This window comes from Varanus komodoensis, unplaced genomic scaffold (assembly GCF_004798865.1).
Source record: "Varanus komodoensis strain SLA01 unplaced genomic scaffold, ASM479886v1 scaffold2, whole genome shotgun sequence".
NCBI lineage: Eukaryota > Metazoa > Chordata > Lepidosauria > Squamata > Varanidae > Varanus > Varanus komodoensis.
The window spans coordinates 57,960,516-57,974,228 of record NW_025335568.1 but is presented as its reverse complement, the minus strand read 5'-3'; the positions used below and the strand labels follow the sequence as shown (position 1 = coordinate 57,974,228).

At 43.7% G+C, this 13,713-nt stretch overlaps 1 protein-coding gene across 2 annotated transcripts in view; it reads right to left on the bottom strand.

Moving 5' to 3' along the window:
• The window catches only part of TTC7A (tetratricopeptide repeat domain 7A), a 184,363-nt gene that overhangs the window by 39,777 nt on the left and 130,873 nt on the right, over positions 1-13,713 (bottom strand). For both annotated transcript variants that reach the window (XM_044428394.1, XM_044428395.1), the window contains one exon: positions 7,843-8,045. In XM_044428394.1, the coding sequence (XP_044284329.1) occupies positions 7,843-8,045 (203 nt within the window). The remainder of the gene's footprint in view (positions 1-7,842; positions 8,046-13,713) is intronic.

Here is a 13,713-nt window from a genome sequence, read left to right as displayed (position 1 = left end):
TGAGGTCAAGCTATTAATTCACTAGCCCAAGAGTGTGGCATTTGTGGCTTTCCAGGTGTTTTGGACTCCCATCAGCATAGCCAGTGGTGCTGAGTTTTCCTCCCCTATGATCACAGACTGGGAAGGTAAATGGTGATGGGTGATGGCACTTGCAGCCCTACCTGCAATTTGTCTACCTTGATCGAGCCCAATACTGTCCACCCTAAAGGGCAGTAGCTCTCCGGCAGAGGATGAACGTCCTGCCACATGGCCACTGAACTGGACAGAACAGGGACAGGACTTGGGAGACAGTTCATGCAAAACACCGGCTCTACCAATGAGCTCTAGCCCCTCACACTTGACTTGCAAAGCCTCCTGATCTAATATCAGTCTCAAACAGATCTGCAGACAGATCTGCAGTGCTTCTCTTGCATACAGTTGCCAGGCACAGATAAAATGCAGATCTTTCCAGGGAATATGGCATGTGAATTGCTCATTTATCTCCACATCCCACAAAGGCCTCCTGCAGAATGCTTGCTTCAGAATCCTTCCTCCATCAAACCAACAAGAAAAACAACAAAGATATAGAATTTGAATACAGCTATTCTCTTTCTATTTCTCCCCTCCGCTCTCATAAGCAAGAAAAGTTGGGGCTCAGTCCTATACACATTTAGACAGAAAAAGGTTCTGCAGCTTCTAGCCTTCCCTGGCCAGGATGGCTCCCTGAGGGATGCTGGAGTTGTAGGACTTTCTGCGGTCTAAACCAACATAGGCTTGCACTCTTAATTATTTAGAGCTCTTTTCACACATTGAAACACTCATAAAAGGCCCTGTATGCACAAATGATACACGTTTTTCATTTCTGCAGTGCCAGCAAAATGGAACTGGCATACATAGAGCCCTAAGCATCTCCACATGGGGGAGATGCCACAGAAACTGGGATGACATTTCAGAAGGGAAGAAAGGGCAGTTTCAGGTCACCTCTGACCATACACATGCATATAATCAAGACCATCTTTCTTTCAGGGCATTACAACAGGGAAAGCCAGGCTTTAGACTTGCAGGATCCTCTTTGTTTTTCGCAAAAGCCCTGAGACCTACCAAATGGAGCCCGATCCAAAGACCTACACTTAAAACTAAAGCAATTCTGAGCCCATCCTTTTGTTCTGAAGACCAGAACTGGATACAGCTCAACATCCTTCTACCAAAACTCCACTGCTGTGGTTATTCCAAACTTTCTTAAACTCGGCAGTATAATTTGGCAGACGAGGAAGCTATGTTGTTAAATGACTGGAAGACAGAAATCCCTGCTAAACTATCACAAATCATCCAGAGATCGACTAGTAGATCTTGGTCTACTTCTGCACATTCCTGCCTTAAGGAAAATGACCACAACAAATCTTACTCAAATACACATTTTCCTTTTTGCAAAATAAGACTCAGGATCCCTAAACCAGATCATGCACAAGCTGAAAGGATTCTTATTTAATTATGTTATTTTTATCCCAGCTTTTCTCCACGGAGCTTGGGGTTGCTTATACATTGCTTCCAACAACCCTATGAGTTGGTGGGGGCAGGGGGAGGGGGAGGGGGGGAGAGAGAGAGAGATAGAGAGACTCACCCAAGGTTTCTCCATAAACTTGATAGCTGATTGGAGATTCCAAGCTGGAATCTCTCTAATCCTGCTCCAATGCTCTAACCACTACACCCCATTATCTTTCAAAGCACATGTGTGCATTTTCCTTTTTGGGTAGATTACCTTCCAGAAGTCACTTGTGCATCTTACGCTCTTGCCCTTTGTAATGTCCAAAGTCCAGAGAGTTCAAGGGAAAATGGAGATTGGAAAGAACAAAATGAAACTTGCCATGAAGCTATTACCAAAGAACTGGAAAAGAATGAAAGTTGCTTTCAATGGATACTGGTTCCCACTGGAGCAAGCATGACTATTCTGACCATTTTTAAATTGGTATGTTAAAAGAATACAGAGTGGAGACTTTCACTCTCCCATTTCCAGGTAAACAGGCATTCAGGAAGTGTCAGTACAATATTTCATGACCTGCCTCCCTACTTTGTTCTCCAGGCCGGTGTGAAGCAAGTGAAACAGTTGTTGGGAGCTTTCTAAAACTTAAGCGACTCCTCTCTTGATTTCTCGGAGTGAGGTCTGTGGAATCGAGGACGACTGCACAGAAATGTGAGCTCACACTTGGTGCTGAGGGACAGAGCCAGCTTTGCCATGGAGCAGCGTGAGGTAACTGCATCAGGTGGCAGTGGAGCCTCTACCCATCATCCCCGATCCCCCTGGCTACTCTCCCCTGTTGGGGGACAGAGCTTTGTGTGTGCCACACAGCCTGTCCTGCACCCCCTAAACTACCCTGCTGTCCTTAAGTGAGGTGTCACCCATGTTCAGCTGCCAGTCTGTGGAGTCAGGGAAGAAGGACCCATTTATTTATTTAAAGCTTTTCTATACCGTCCCATACTTAGATGTCTTGGGACAGTTTACAACAAATTAATTCTAAAAATAGAAATAAAAATAACAGTTGCCCAGCATCCAATGTTAAAATATAAACCCACTAACTAAAACACGTTAACAATTTAAATACTGGGACAATAAAAAGATTTTCGCCTGATGCCGAAAGGAAGGAAGTGTTGACACCAGGCAGACCTCTCTAGGGAGCATGTTCCACAATCAGGGCACCACTGCAGAGAAGGCCGTCCTCTGGGTAGTCACTCTCTCGATCTCTTTCAAGGGCAGCTCCCAGAAGAGGACCTCTGACTCAGATCCCAAGAGGTGGGAGGGCACATAGGGGAGAAGGCACTCCTTCAGGTATCCAAGACCCAAGCTGTTTAGGGCTTTATAGGTCATCACCAGCACCTTAACTTGGGTCCAGACTTCAATCGGTCGCCAGTGTAGACGACAGAGGACCGACATTATGTGTGAATAACTGCCAGTCCCCGTTAATATCCTGGCAGCTCTGTTCTGAACCAACTGAAGTATCCAGACCGTCTTCAAGGGCAGCCCCACGTAGAGCACGTTACAATAATCCAGTCAGGATTATTGACAATATGATGCCATTACAAGGTGCTGTCAAGTCAGAAGAAGGCAACTTGGTTCCCTTAGATACTTTAGATAATAAGTTCAATAGTCCTGAACACCGGCCATTCTAGGGAGGGCTTGTGAGAGCTGGAGTCCAAAACATCTGGACATCTCCAGAAGGGCCAACCCTGCTTTCAACGATACTACATATGGGGGAGAACCTGAGAAGGGCTGATGCTTTCGTGGTAGTCTCATGTTCAGGGAACTGCTGCTCCATGTTTGATCCGGGCCTGAGTGAAATGTGGGCATATGGAAGGCTGAGCATGTATAGCTTTAGGAGAAAGGAAATGCTGGTAGAAGGGAATGAATATAACATGAAAGAGCCATTCTGACATCACTTCTACTCCCCTTTAATAACAGTGCATAAGGCTATGAATGGTTAGTAGTATTCCTCTCAGCACCAGCTGCTGAAGTTAGGAACATCCTGAATGCTTAGCAAACTTAGCAAAGTTCCAGAGTGCTTCACAATATACATAAGTATTAAAAAGAGCAACGCTAGATCAGGCCAAAAGTTTATCTACTTTGAAAAGAAGCCCACAAACAAGACGTATGCCTAGCAGTGCCCTTCTGCACTCCTGATCTTGGCAATCCTTTCCAAAGCCCTGTGAGTTGCGACCAGCAGTCCCCAGTAACTACTTAAATGCCCTGCAGTAGAGAATTGTTTTTACCTAGAGCCAAAAAGGTAGTAAAGTTGGTGCCAGGCAGGCCTCAGCGGGGAGCTCCTTCCATAATGGCGGGAGGAGCAGCACTGAGAAGGCTCTTCTCCTTGTTGCCACCATACAACTCTCCCTCGGAAGTGGCAATCAGGGGAGGGCCCCAAGACTTGATCATAGTGCCTGGGTAGATGAAGGTTGGGAGAGGCGTTCCATCAGCTATTATGGGTTCAAGTCATGCAGGGCTTTATAGGACAAAACCAGCACCTTGAATTGGGCTCGGACCATATAGGCAGCCAGCCAGTATCACTGCTACTCATAGAAGGTTTGAGGTGTCTCTAAAGAGAACACCATGGCTGCTCTACAACGTCCTTCCTACTTCCTCTCTGACTACTGCGTGGAAGCTTTATCATGGCTGCAAGAGACGGCATGATAGGAGACCGCCGCTCCTTTCAAGAGCAGTAGGAAGCACAGACAGAGAAGGAGGCAATGGATAATGGCCAAGGATGCCTGCCTGGAGACAGACAGTCACAGCTACTGTTTTGATTGCAACCAAGGCTTAATCACACTAATTATTCAGTAATTCTTTTAGACCATTGCCAAGCCTTTGGACTATAGCATACTTGCCCTTGCCTGACTGGATTAGAAGCACGCTTGTGTTTCAGTAGCCATCTTCCTGGAAGACTAAGCCCTTCTCTTAACCTCTTGCACTGCATATTTGAAAGGAGTGAAATTTCCATGATTTGGCTGGAATGCATCTTTTCCAGCAAGCGTCATTCAGGTGTATTCCAAACCAAATGCCATTTTCAAGCCAGAGATCTTCTCCGGCTTGAAGCGTAGAGCAAGATGATGAGTACCCAAAGCCAGCTGCTCTATAAGTTCATTCACAGAAGTTCTCTGAAGTTGGTTTCATCATTTTGTATTTTCTTGTAAACTGCCCCATCTGTTTGACTAAAAGATAGTAAATTAATGTATAAATAAATAAACATATAAATAAATTATGTATTCCGGAAAAGATGGAAGCGTTGTATCCTCATGATTTGTTTCTCACACTGCTCTGGTTAACATCTGAACTGTGGAAATCATAGGGAGGAACCAATCTATGTACTCGTAATTATTTATCATGCTAGCACTGCCACTCCTGGGAGCAGGAAGTGGCCCTGTTTTCAGACATTCAAATGTTTCCAGAACAGAGTGAGAGGAAACCAAGAGGATGTCGCAATTTTCCCGCTTCTAGAATTTAAGAACTGGCCGTGAGGATCAGCGCTGTGACAACAGCAACAGCTAGTGGAGCAATGATCTGTTGTATTCAATAAAAGAGGTAGAATAAAGTACAAAACACTTTATTGAAAAGTATACAGAACAAAGCAAGCAAAACTAGTGGCTGTGCCTCATTCTTATTTTTGATTTCCTTTTATAGGATGCCTCCCTTCAGCTGGGTGCAATGCCTACAAATCACCAAAATCTCATTCTTTTCCCACTGGATTCAGACAGTGCTGCAGATATAAATAAACAAAGCAGCAGCAGCCAATTCCACCTGAAAGTCAGAGCGAGCAAAAGAAAAATGAAACCTTCCAGGATCATTTGCAATATTTACGTCCACACATTTTGTTTTGTGAACTGTCACTGGTTTTCAGCACCAGAGCTGGGCAGAGCTGTCACGGACAGACCATTTTGGAGGGCTTTCGTTCATGGGGTTGCCATAAGTTGGAGATGACTGGTTGGCACATTTAAGCAACACACTCCATGCAACACTGGTTCTAGTGTAGGGTGTTTTTAGGTGTTTTATAATGAATAAATAAATTAATTCATGAATGAATAATACGTTTTTGCTGCAGGCCAGCAACACTGCCACCTGGGCAGTGCAGTTTCGTGTTACAGATGCCTTAAACCGTAGCAGCAGGTCCTTTCTGGAGAATACTGCAGAGTTGCCTCGCAAGTGGCCATGGGATGCTCATGCCCATTAGCAGCGGGTAAAGAAAAAACTAGACACTGACTTTTGGACGTGGATCATGCCCGTTTTCAGACTGAATGTGCTGCAAGCAGACACATATGGTGGAAAGGCAGCGTGGGGATGGGACCCCTGCCGAAGACCCCAGATGTGGTCTCGCATCGTCATGTGACAAATGGCATGCGTACGACAGGCTGAATCAATAGGCAAATGATGGAATTCTTATCAAGCTGTTCATCAGCCCAAATGACTCGAGTTTTATGTTCTGCGAAGTTGGCTTCTGGCTGGATTTTGAATGAGGCCGTTGTTGAGGTTGGCCTGAGATGAGGGGGAAGGAGGGCTGTTCCACTGGATCCCTCCCCATTTTTTTCCTTGTGTGACGCGCTTATTTAGATTGTAAGCCTTTAAGCAGGCATGGCCATGCTTCGTAGATTATGGGTAAACCTCTCAGGAAGCCTGTTTGGTTGAGCAGCAGTGTGAAAATATGTCAGATTAATAAAACATACAAAATAGTTATAAAGGCACACCACTAAAACAAGGAGTGTCTCCCACTTCTGCTTTTCACACTTAGCATCTTAATAATCAAAACTTGGAACAAAGTTACAGAGCATAAATTAATCTGAATGGCTGCTGCACCATCATCAATGAAGCAGAGATTGTCCCCTTCCTGCCCCACTGAACTGTATGGGGTGGAACAACTTTCGGAAAACTCATAACCCGGTACTATATTAAGCATTTTTAATGGGCAACCAATGGCTTCCCTGCTTTTGTCATTAAATGCAATGGTGTAGAGTTCCACATGTGTTTATAACTTGCTTGTTTTTGCCTGAAGCTATCAAAAAGCCAGCTGGTTTCTGCTCACTGCTTAAAATCAGTCACACTGTTTTCAGGCTGGATTTTTCTGACAGTCTGGAGACAGGTGAAAGTCCTGGACTAATTAGTGCTGATTTTCCAGGGGCAAAGCTCACATGGAGATCTGGCTTTGGAAACACACTGAACCAGTCAGCTGGCACCTTGCATTCCCTAATGACAGAGGTCCACTCGCCATGCAAACAATTATTTGTAACTCTTTCTCACTCTGGCTCTTATAAAAATATATATATAGGGAGGACAACTTGTTTTGCTAGAAAAACTCACTGGGAGAGATGGATATAAATACCTGATAAAAAAAAAAGAAAAAGAAATGATGGATGGTGTGAAAAAATGGGAGAGAAATATTCTGACTGCTAATCCTAGAATTCAAGGTTACCCAAAGAAACTGTTGTGCAGCACACTAGGGCAGGCAAAAGTAAGTTCTTTGCGCAATACCTCATTATAGAGAATTTGTTACCTCTGGATGTGGTGATAGCAAAGTGGCTCAAAACCTCCATATTCAGATGCAGTATACCTTTGAATAGCAATTGCTAGGATACAAACAGGAAAGGCAGAGCTTTGTGCCCTGTCTGAGAGTTCCTGGCTGCATCTGCCATGCAATTCTTACAAGCAACCTGGAGCCTGGGTGGACCTCCAGTCGGATCCAGCAGGGCACATCTTGCATTCTGAATGTAAAACCAGCATCATCCAGGGCAATTTGCGGCATTTAATGCACACGATCTTGGTAATCTTGCAGAGCAAATTAGTATCATTACTGTGATATGAAAAATGGATAGCTGAGACTCAGGGAGCTGAGCGTTGCCTGAGGCTACCGATGGGGTTCATGCAGAGGCTAGATTTTACTCCGGGAGTCTTCCTCAAAGTGACCATACTACAAGAGCAGGTGTGTGAGTGTTCCGGCTGTCCTCTCACGCTTACCAAACACACACCTATATATGCACAGCCATGTTTGTCCGAAGGCTGATGCGGAGAAGGCGAAGCCTCAGGCCTTGGAACGTTCCTGGTGCCAGATATTTAGGGCTGATTTGGACCAGGAGTGTTCAGTAACTGCAACCTGCTCACCGAGTTCACAACATTCGCAAAGCCTTAACTTCCCAGAAAGGTCCATCCAGGACAGGAGCAGATGCTGGATTTTCCAGGAAGAAATATCCAGCTGCTGTCAACGGGCCCTGCATGACAGAATGAAACTCTTGGGAATCTGTCTGCCGGATCTGCAGTGACCCCCATGGAACAACCCCCTGGCAACATGGCATGGGCATAAACCAAGATGGGAGCCCCTTATGCACACTCACCAAGCAGTTCATGATTTCCACGCCACTTGGATTCACTGTTAGTGCTTCATCATACAACTGCTTCGCCTCCTCGAGGCTGCCGTTCATCTCAGCAAGCCTCCCCCGCATGTACAGCACAGTGTGAGATGTAGGGAAGAGGCTGGCTGCCTCCTGGATACAAAAGCCGGCTTCTTTGAGATGCTGTCGTTCCATGAAGAGTTCAGCTACAAACAACCAAAACAAAAGATGGTTTATTTCTTTGTGTCTCTCCCCCCACCCGCAAATGTTACTGTGAAGATCATATTTCTAAAATGTTGACAATATGAGTCGCTGAAGAATGAGATGTTGCACTGTGTGAAAAATAAACCTGGTATGCCATGTAGATTTGAACATGTTCATTTTAGGTAGCGTGGATTTCTGCATTTTAAGGACTCCTTAACAATGGTTTACTTCCTGGCCATACAATGGATCCCTTGCTTACTTTGCTTAAATACAAGGTGAAAGAAAATTGGATTTTTAAGCAAAGTGAAATAAACTTTGGATCTTGGGCTGTTCAGGTTTTTTCAGGTTTGCATTGCTTTTTCTTCCCCTTTACTTATTATTTAGTAACAAAACCTTTTGTTTTGCTTTCCTCAAATAAAGGAGCTATTTAACGGTACCTGTCCATTTGCTTTTTGTTTTGCTATCAATAACTGAGTAATGGAGACATGCAATTCATTCTGTGAAGCTGCCTTACATCCATCAGATCATTGTCTATCTACACTAACAGCAGCTCCCCAGTTTCTCAGGCAGGGGTCTAACTTAGCCTATGCAACTGGGAAAACAGAACACAGCCATTTCTAGGCAAAGACAGCTTATGGGGGTAGAGAACGGACAGTCCATGCCAGAGGAACGGCTACTTCCCAAGTCCTGATAGGCTTGTGCTGGCCAGGGTTAGGCTGGGTGGGGTTTTAACCTTTCCTTTTCCTTTTTTACCAGTTTGTCCTTCCAAATCTTTTCCCCTCATAGTCACAGGGCATGTCTAGGAATGGTGGGGACCCTGGACCTGGTAGAGACCCTGATTCATCTCTGGAGTCTTCCCTCTTTTGCCCTTCCTGCCAAACCACTGATCAAGAGAGGACCTCTGCAATGGACCTACCTCTCCGTAAAGAAACATCCTGCCATATAATGAATCAGATCTTGGATCCAGCAAGTCCAGGACTGATGCCATGGACTGGCAGCAGCTCTCTGGGGCTCAGGCGGGAGTCTTTCCTGCCCTGCCTAGAAATGCCAGGGACTGACCAAAGCAGGTACTCAAAGGAAAGGGAGAAATGGGAACTGGGGTGACTCTGTGGCTGGATGGGAAAGAGGGTTTCTTTTGGCTTCTCCTTTCTTGAACTGTCCCTTAGAAACAGCCATCCAAACTGCCTGCAGTAGTCATGGGAGGCACAGCGAGAAAGGCAAGACAAGAGATGCGAAGCATGGGTATTCCTTCAGTTTACTGAAGTATCAGCTCAGGTTGGTTCCTCTTTCCACCACTTCCCCTAACAGCAGCCATTCCAGCTCATTGCTAAAGTGTGTGTGTGTGTGTGTGTGTGTGTGTGTGTGTGTGTGTGTGAGAGAGAGAGAGAGAGAGGGAGAGGGAGAGGGAGAGGGAGAGGGAGAGGGAGAGGGAGAGGGAACTCCAGATGGCAAGGACTGGCTGGGAGACCAACTCCATCTGACTACCCCCTCCCTCAACTGTTATAATTCAATCCGGTAGTTATAAGAAGTTTGCAATTTAAGAGCTGGTGCCTAGGCTTTCTCAATTTAATTATATCTCTTTTTATATTAGTCAGTTTACCAGTCTTTTGAGCCGAAGCGTTCAGATAAAAATGCTACAAATGAACAATTTCTTGCATTTTGTTTGATGTAGTATTTAAAAACTCAGAGTACCAGTGGTGAGAATTTTTAGATTGCTGTGTATTATAAGCATCAGCAGAATCTATTATTAATGATTATTAGCTCATACACACATGGAGTGTAAGACAGATAGATGGATAACTGAATTTTTAATGAAAAAGGAAAAATGGACTAATAAAAATGCTGTTTATTTTGTTCAACAAGAAGTAATTGTTCAATTGCTTTTTACAATGAGAAATATTGAACAAGAATACTAATACAATCTACTGACATTACTGATCAATTTTTGTTAATGTAAGGACTAAGATTTATTATATTCTACATACAGCTCTTATTAAGACCTCTCAAAACCTTCAGAAGAACATATTTTGTTTTTATTGAACAATTTCACTAAAATTGAAATATCTGACACCTGAAGAAATGTAGTAATTCTTTTTTATGGCTACAGGGGGAAACATGTTTAAAAAATTAATTACAATTATTCCATTGCCTTGAAAATCTCCATTTAGTTATCAGGTACAAAGTTAGAATACTAATACAAGAGCTGATGCCCTTAGCATTGCCACAGTATTGCTAACCAAAGGTGAGATGGGATTTTTAAAAAATTCCTAAGTGCCAGCTGAAACTGTGGGAGAAGGCACATATATATAAGACTTTCTACTCATTGGGCTGAAAATCAAGAGTATTTCCTTTTGAGAGCTATTCTATATCTGTAGAATCATTGCAATATGGACTGTAGGGAAATGATTTAAAGAAAGTATTAAAAAGGTGACCTTGTCTTCTCAAAATGTTTTAATATCCAACTGTCAAAACAGGCAATGAGTACCTAGGGGCCAGAAGGTTATCTAAGTATCAAAAGCCAGTAAGAACTATCATTTCCCATGCGAAGTCTCTGCCTGAACAAAAAGCTTTTATAATTATTTGTGAATTAACAATGGGGGACCCAATGACAGGGATGGATGGATGGATGGATGGATGGTTTCTCTTTTCCTCAAGTCTTATATTTGCTTTACTCGGAACATTGAGCATTTAACAAATCTCTGCAATAAATTCACAAGCAAGTTTAGGCACATTTCTCATAAGCACATTTTTTGCAAACATAGTTCCTCATACAGTATAATGTATTTTAACATTATTTCTTCTAATATATGCATTTTATGCTTTGTTGTTGTTGTTAGTCGCGAAGTCATGTCCGACCCATCATGACCCCATAGACAACATTCCTCCAGGCTCTCCTGTCCTCCACCATCCCCTGGAATCCACCCAAGCTCACACCAATTGCTTCGGTGACTCCAACTAGCCACCTCATTCTCTGCCGTCCCCTTCTTCTTTTGCCATCTATTGTTCCCAGCATTAGACTCTTCTCCAGGGACTCCTTCCTTCTCATTAGGTGGCCAAAGTATTTGAGTTTCATCTTCAAGATCTGGCCTTCTAAAGAGGACTCAGGGTTGATCTCCTCTTGGACTGACTGGTTTGATCGCCTTGCAGTCCAAGGGACTCGCAGGAATCTTCTCGAGTAATGCTTAGATAACTTTTGTATTTTATTGTATTTTATTTTGTGTTGTGAGCCACCCCAAGGCTTCGGCAAGGGGCAGCATAGAAATGTTTTAATAAATAAATAAATAACTTCATTGCAAAATTCAAATCTCTGGGTTCCATCTGAATGCAAATTTGAAAGGCTAACTGAGTTTCAGTTCACACTTAACTTTCAGCCTCAGTGGTTTGAAAGTACAAAATTAGGTAAATTCACAATAAAATATTTATGTATGTATTTATTATTTCAATGTATATGCCACCACAATAGCCCATACCTGGTCTCTCTGTGTGGCTTACAATTAAAATAGCAAAACATTCTAAAATCAGTAACACTAATTCATAAGCAACGCATTCAAAATATTAAATTAAAATATGACATAAACACTTTGAATAAAACAATTTAAACAAAAACTAACTATATACCAGAAACAGGGTCAGTTAAAATCAAGTTACTGCTAAAATCAACTATTAAAATAGCCAGAGAAGAGATATGCCTTTTCACAGTGCCAAAGCGATAACAGTGATGGCACCAGGCACACCTCTCCGGGGGGGGGGGGGGGCAGGGAGCTACTCCAAAGGTTCCAAAATATGGACTGATCAAATTGCTCCCCCTTTCCTATTCATTGGCAAACCTAGCTGGGTAGAGTCATTTCATAGCTGAGGAAATGTTCTATGTTCTAGCATCAGTGGCTTCATCACACTGGAGTAACTTCAAATCTGTATGTTCTTGAGTCCAGCCCAAGTAGCTCCTGATGCAATGAATGGTAGGCTTTGTTAATTAAACAGTAAGTGATCTTAGTTTAATATGCTCAGCGTCTTCATAAAAGTAAAAATACCGAGATTTTGATAATGCACATATTGAGATCTCTTAAAGGGACATTGAACATTCTTCAGTTAACTGCCAGCCCTAATATTAAGAAATTTAAATCTTTCTCTTTTTCTTTTTGCCTCAGGGGAGAGCCATATACATGAAGGAGAGCAAAATATGAGTATTTCCTGGGAATTTTGAGTTCTCTTGCTGCAAAGTGAAGTGGGTAGTGGACAACCAGCAACAGAGAAGCCGGCCAGGATACTATTTTTCCTTGAGAAAAGAAAGGCTCTAGGGAAGCCTATCCTGGCTTTAAGGGGTACGCCACTGGATATGCCTGGCCTGCAATGAGATTGCTCTCAGCTGCTCCTGCCAATCACAGCACCCCAAAAGTAGTTGGCAGAGGGAGGCCACATAGGGAAAAAACTCCATGACTCAATAGGGAGTGGGGATAAGAACAAAATGAACTTTGTGTAACCCACAGCTAACAAGCTAGCCTGACCTCGAATACAGTCATCAAAGGGACAGTGGAAACTGGTTATAGATCCTATGAAAGTTAAAGATGTGCAGGGAGTAAGAAGATGGCATGCCTGTATGAATCTTGAGCAGGTACAAAATAGACACGGGAAATGCCTGGTCCTTGATAGAAGAAAGGACTCTTTGAAGCTAACAGCAGGGGAGAGGGTACATGCACTGATATACTGATGCATCAGATGTGTATTAGGTGACCTAATTGCTAACGTAGGGTATAAAATGCATGTACTGAGGTGCAACTTTTGAGACACTGCTTTGGGCTGCATATCCCCTTTCGTCTCCCTTTGTTCTACAGTGCACTAGAATAAAGCTGGTTTGGCTCTAAGTCTCGCCTCAGGCTCCTTTTGACTCGGGGTCTGGGGTCCACCTGGGCTTGCCCTAGCTGTTGGCCGGCTGAGTTCGGGAACCCTTGCAAAGCTGAAAGCAACTGCTTTGAGCCCGGTTTTCAGGAGGGGAGGGACTATGGCTCTGTGACTAAGGACATGCAGGAGGCTCAAATTCACTCCCTGGAGTCTCTGTGCTGAAGGATCAGGCCATTAATGGAGTGAGAAAGCCTAACCCTAAGCCTGACCCTCCAAGACAGACAATAGAGAGGCCAAGTGGACCTCAGAGAGACCTGCATCCCAGATGAGACTGTAGTGCTACGTTCCTATAATGTGGAGACTGTCCGTGGTGGATAAGGAGGGAGAGCTCTCGTGAGGAGTCCTACTGCCCATGGTTGAAAGAGCTGAGAAGAGCACTGTGAAGTTACCTCTGCTTCTTGCTACTGAAGCATCTTCCCTGATTACCTTTAGGGACCTGAACAGAACTGAAATCCTCACTGTGGGATTAGCCTCTTCTGTTTTTTTGTTTTTGCTTTTTTAAACAAGCAATAGCACTGCAGTCTCATTTTCAGCTCTGACTCCCTAACTGTTTTCCCCATCTCAGTGCCTTAGCCAATCACCCTCCTGAGGGTTATTAACTACTGCCAAAGAATGCCAGAAGTGTTTACACAGGACACTCATCACAACAATCACTAGCGGCAGAAATTTTATTAAAGCCTTAAATCTTTGCTTGCTTGCATCTTTTTCCCCAGGATCCAACAGGATACAGCTAACTCCAGGTGTGTGTGTGTGTGTGTGTGTGTGTGTGTG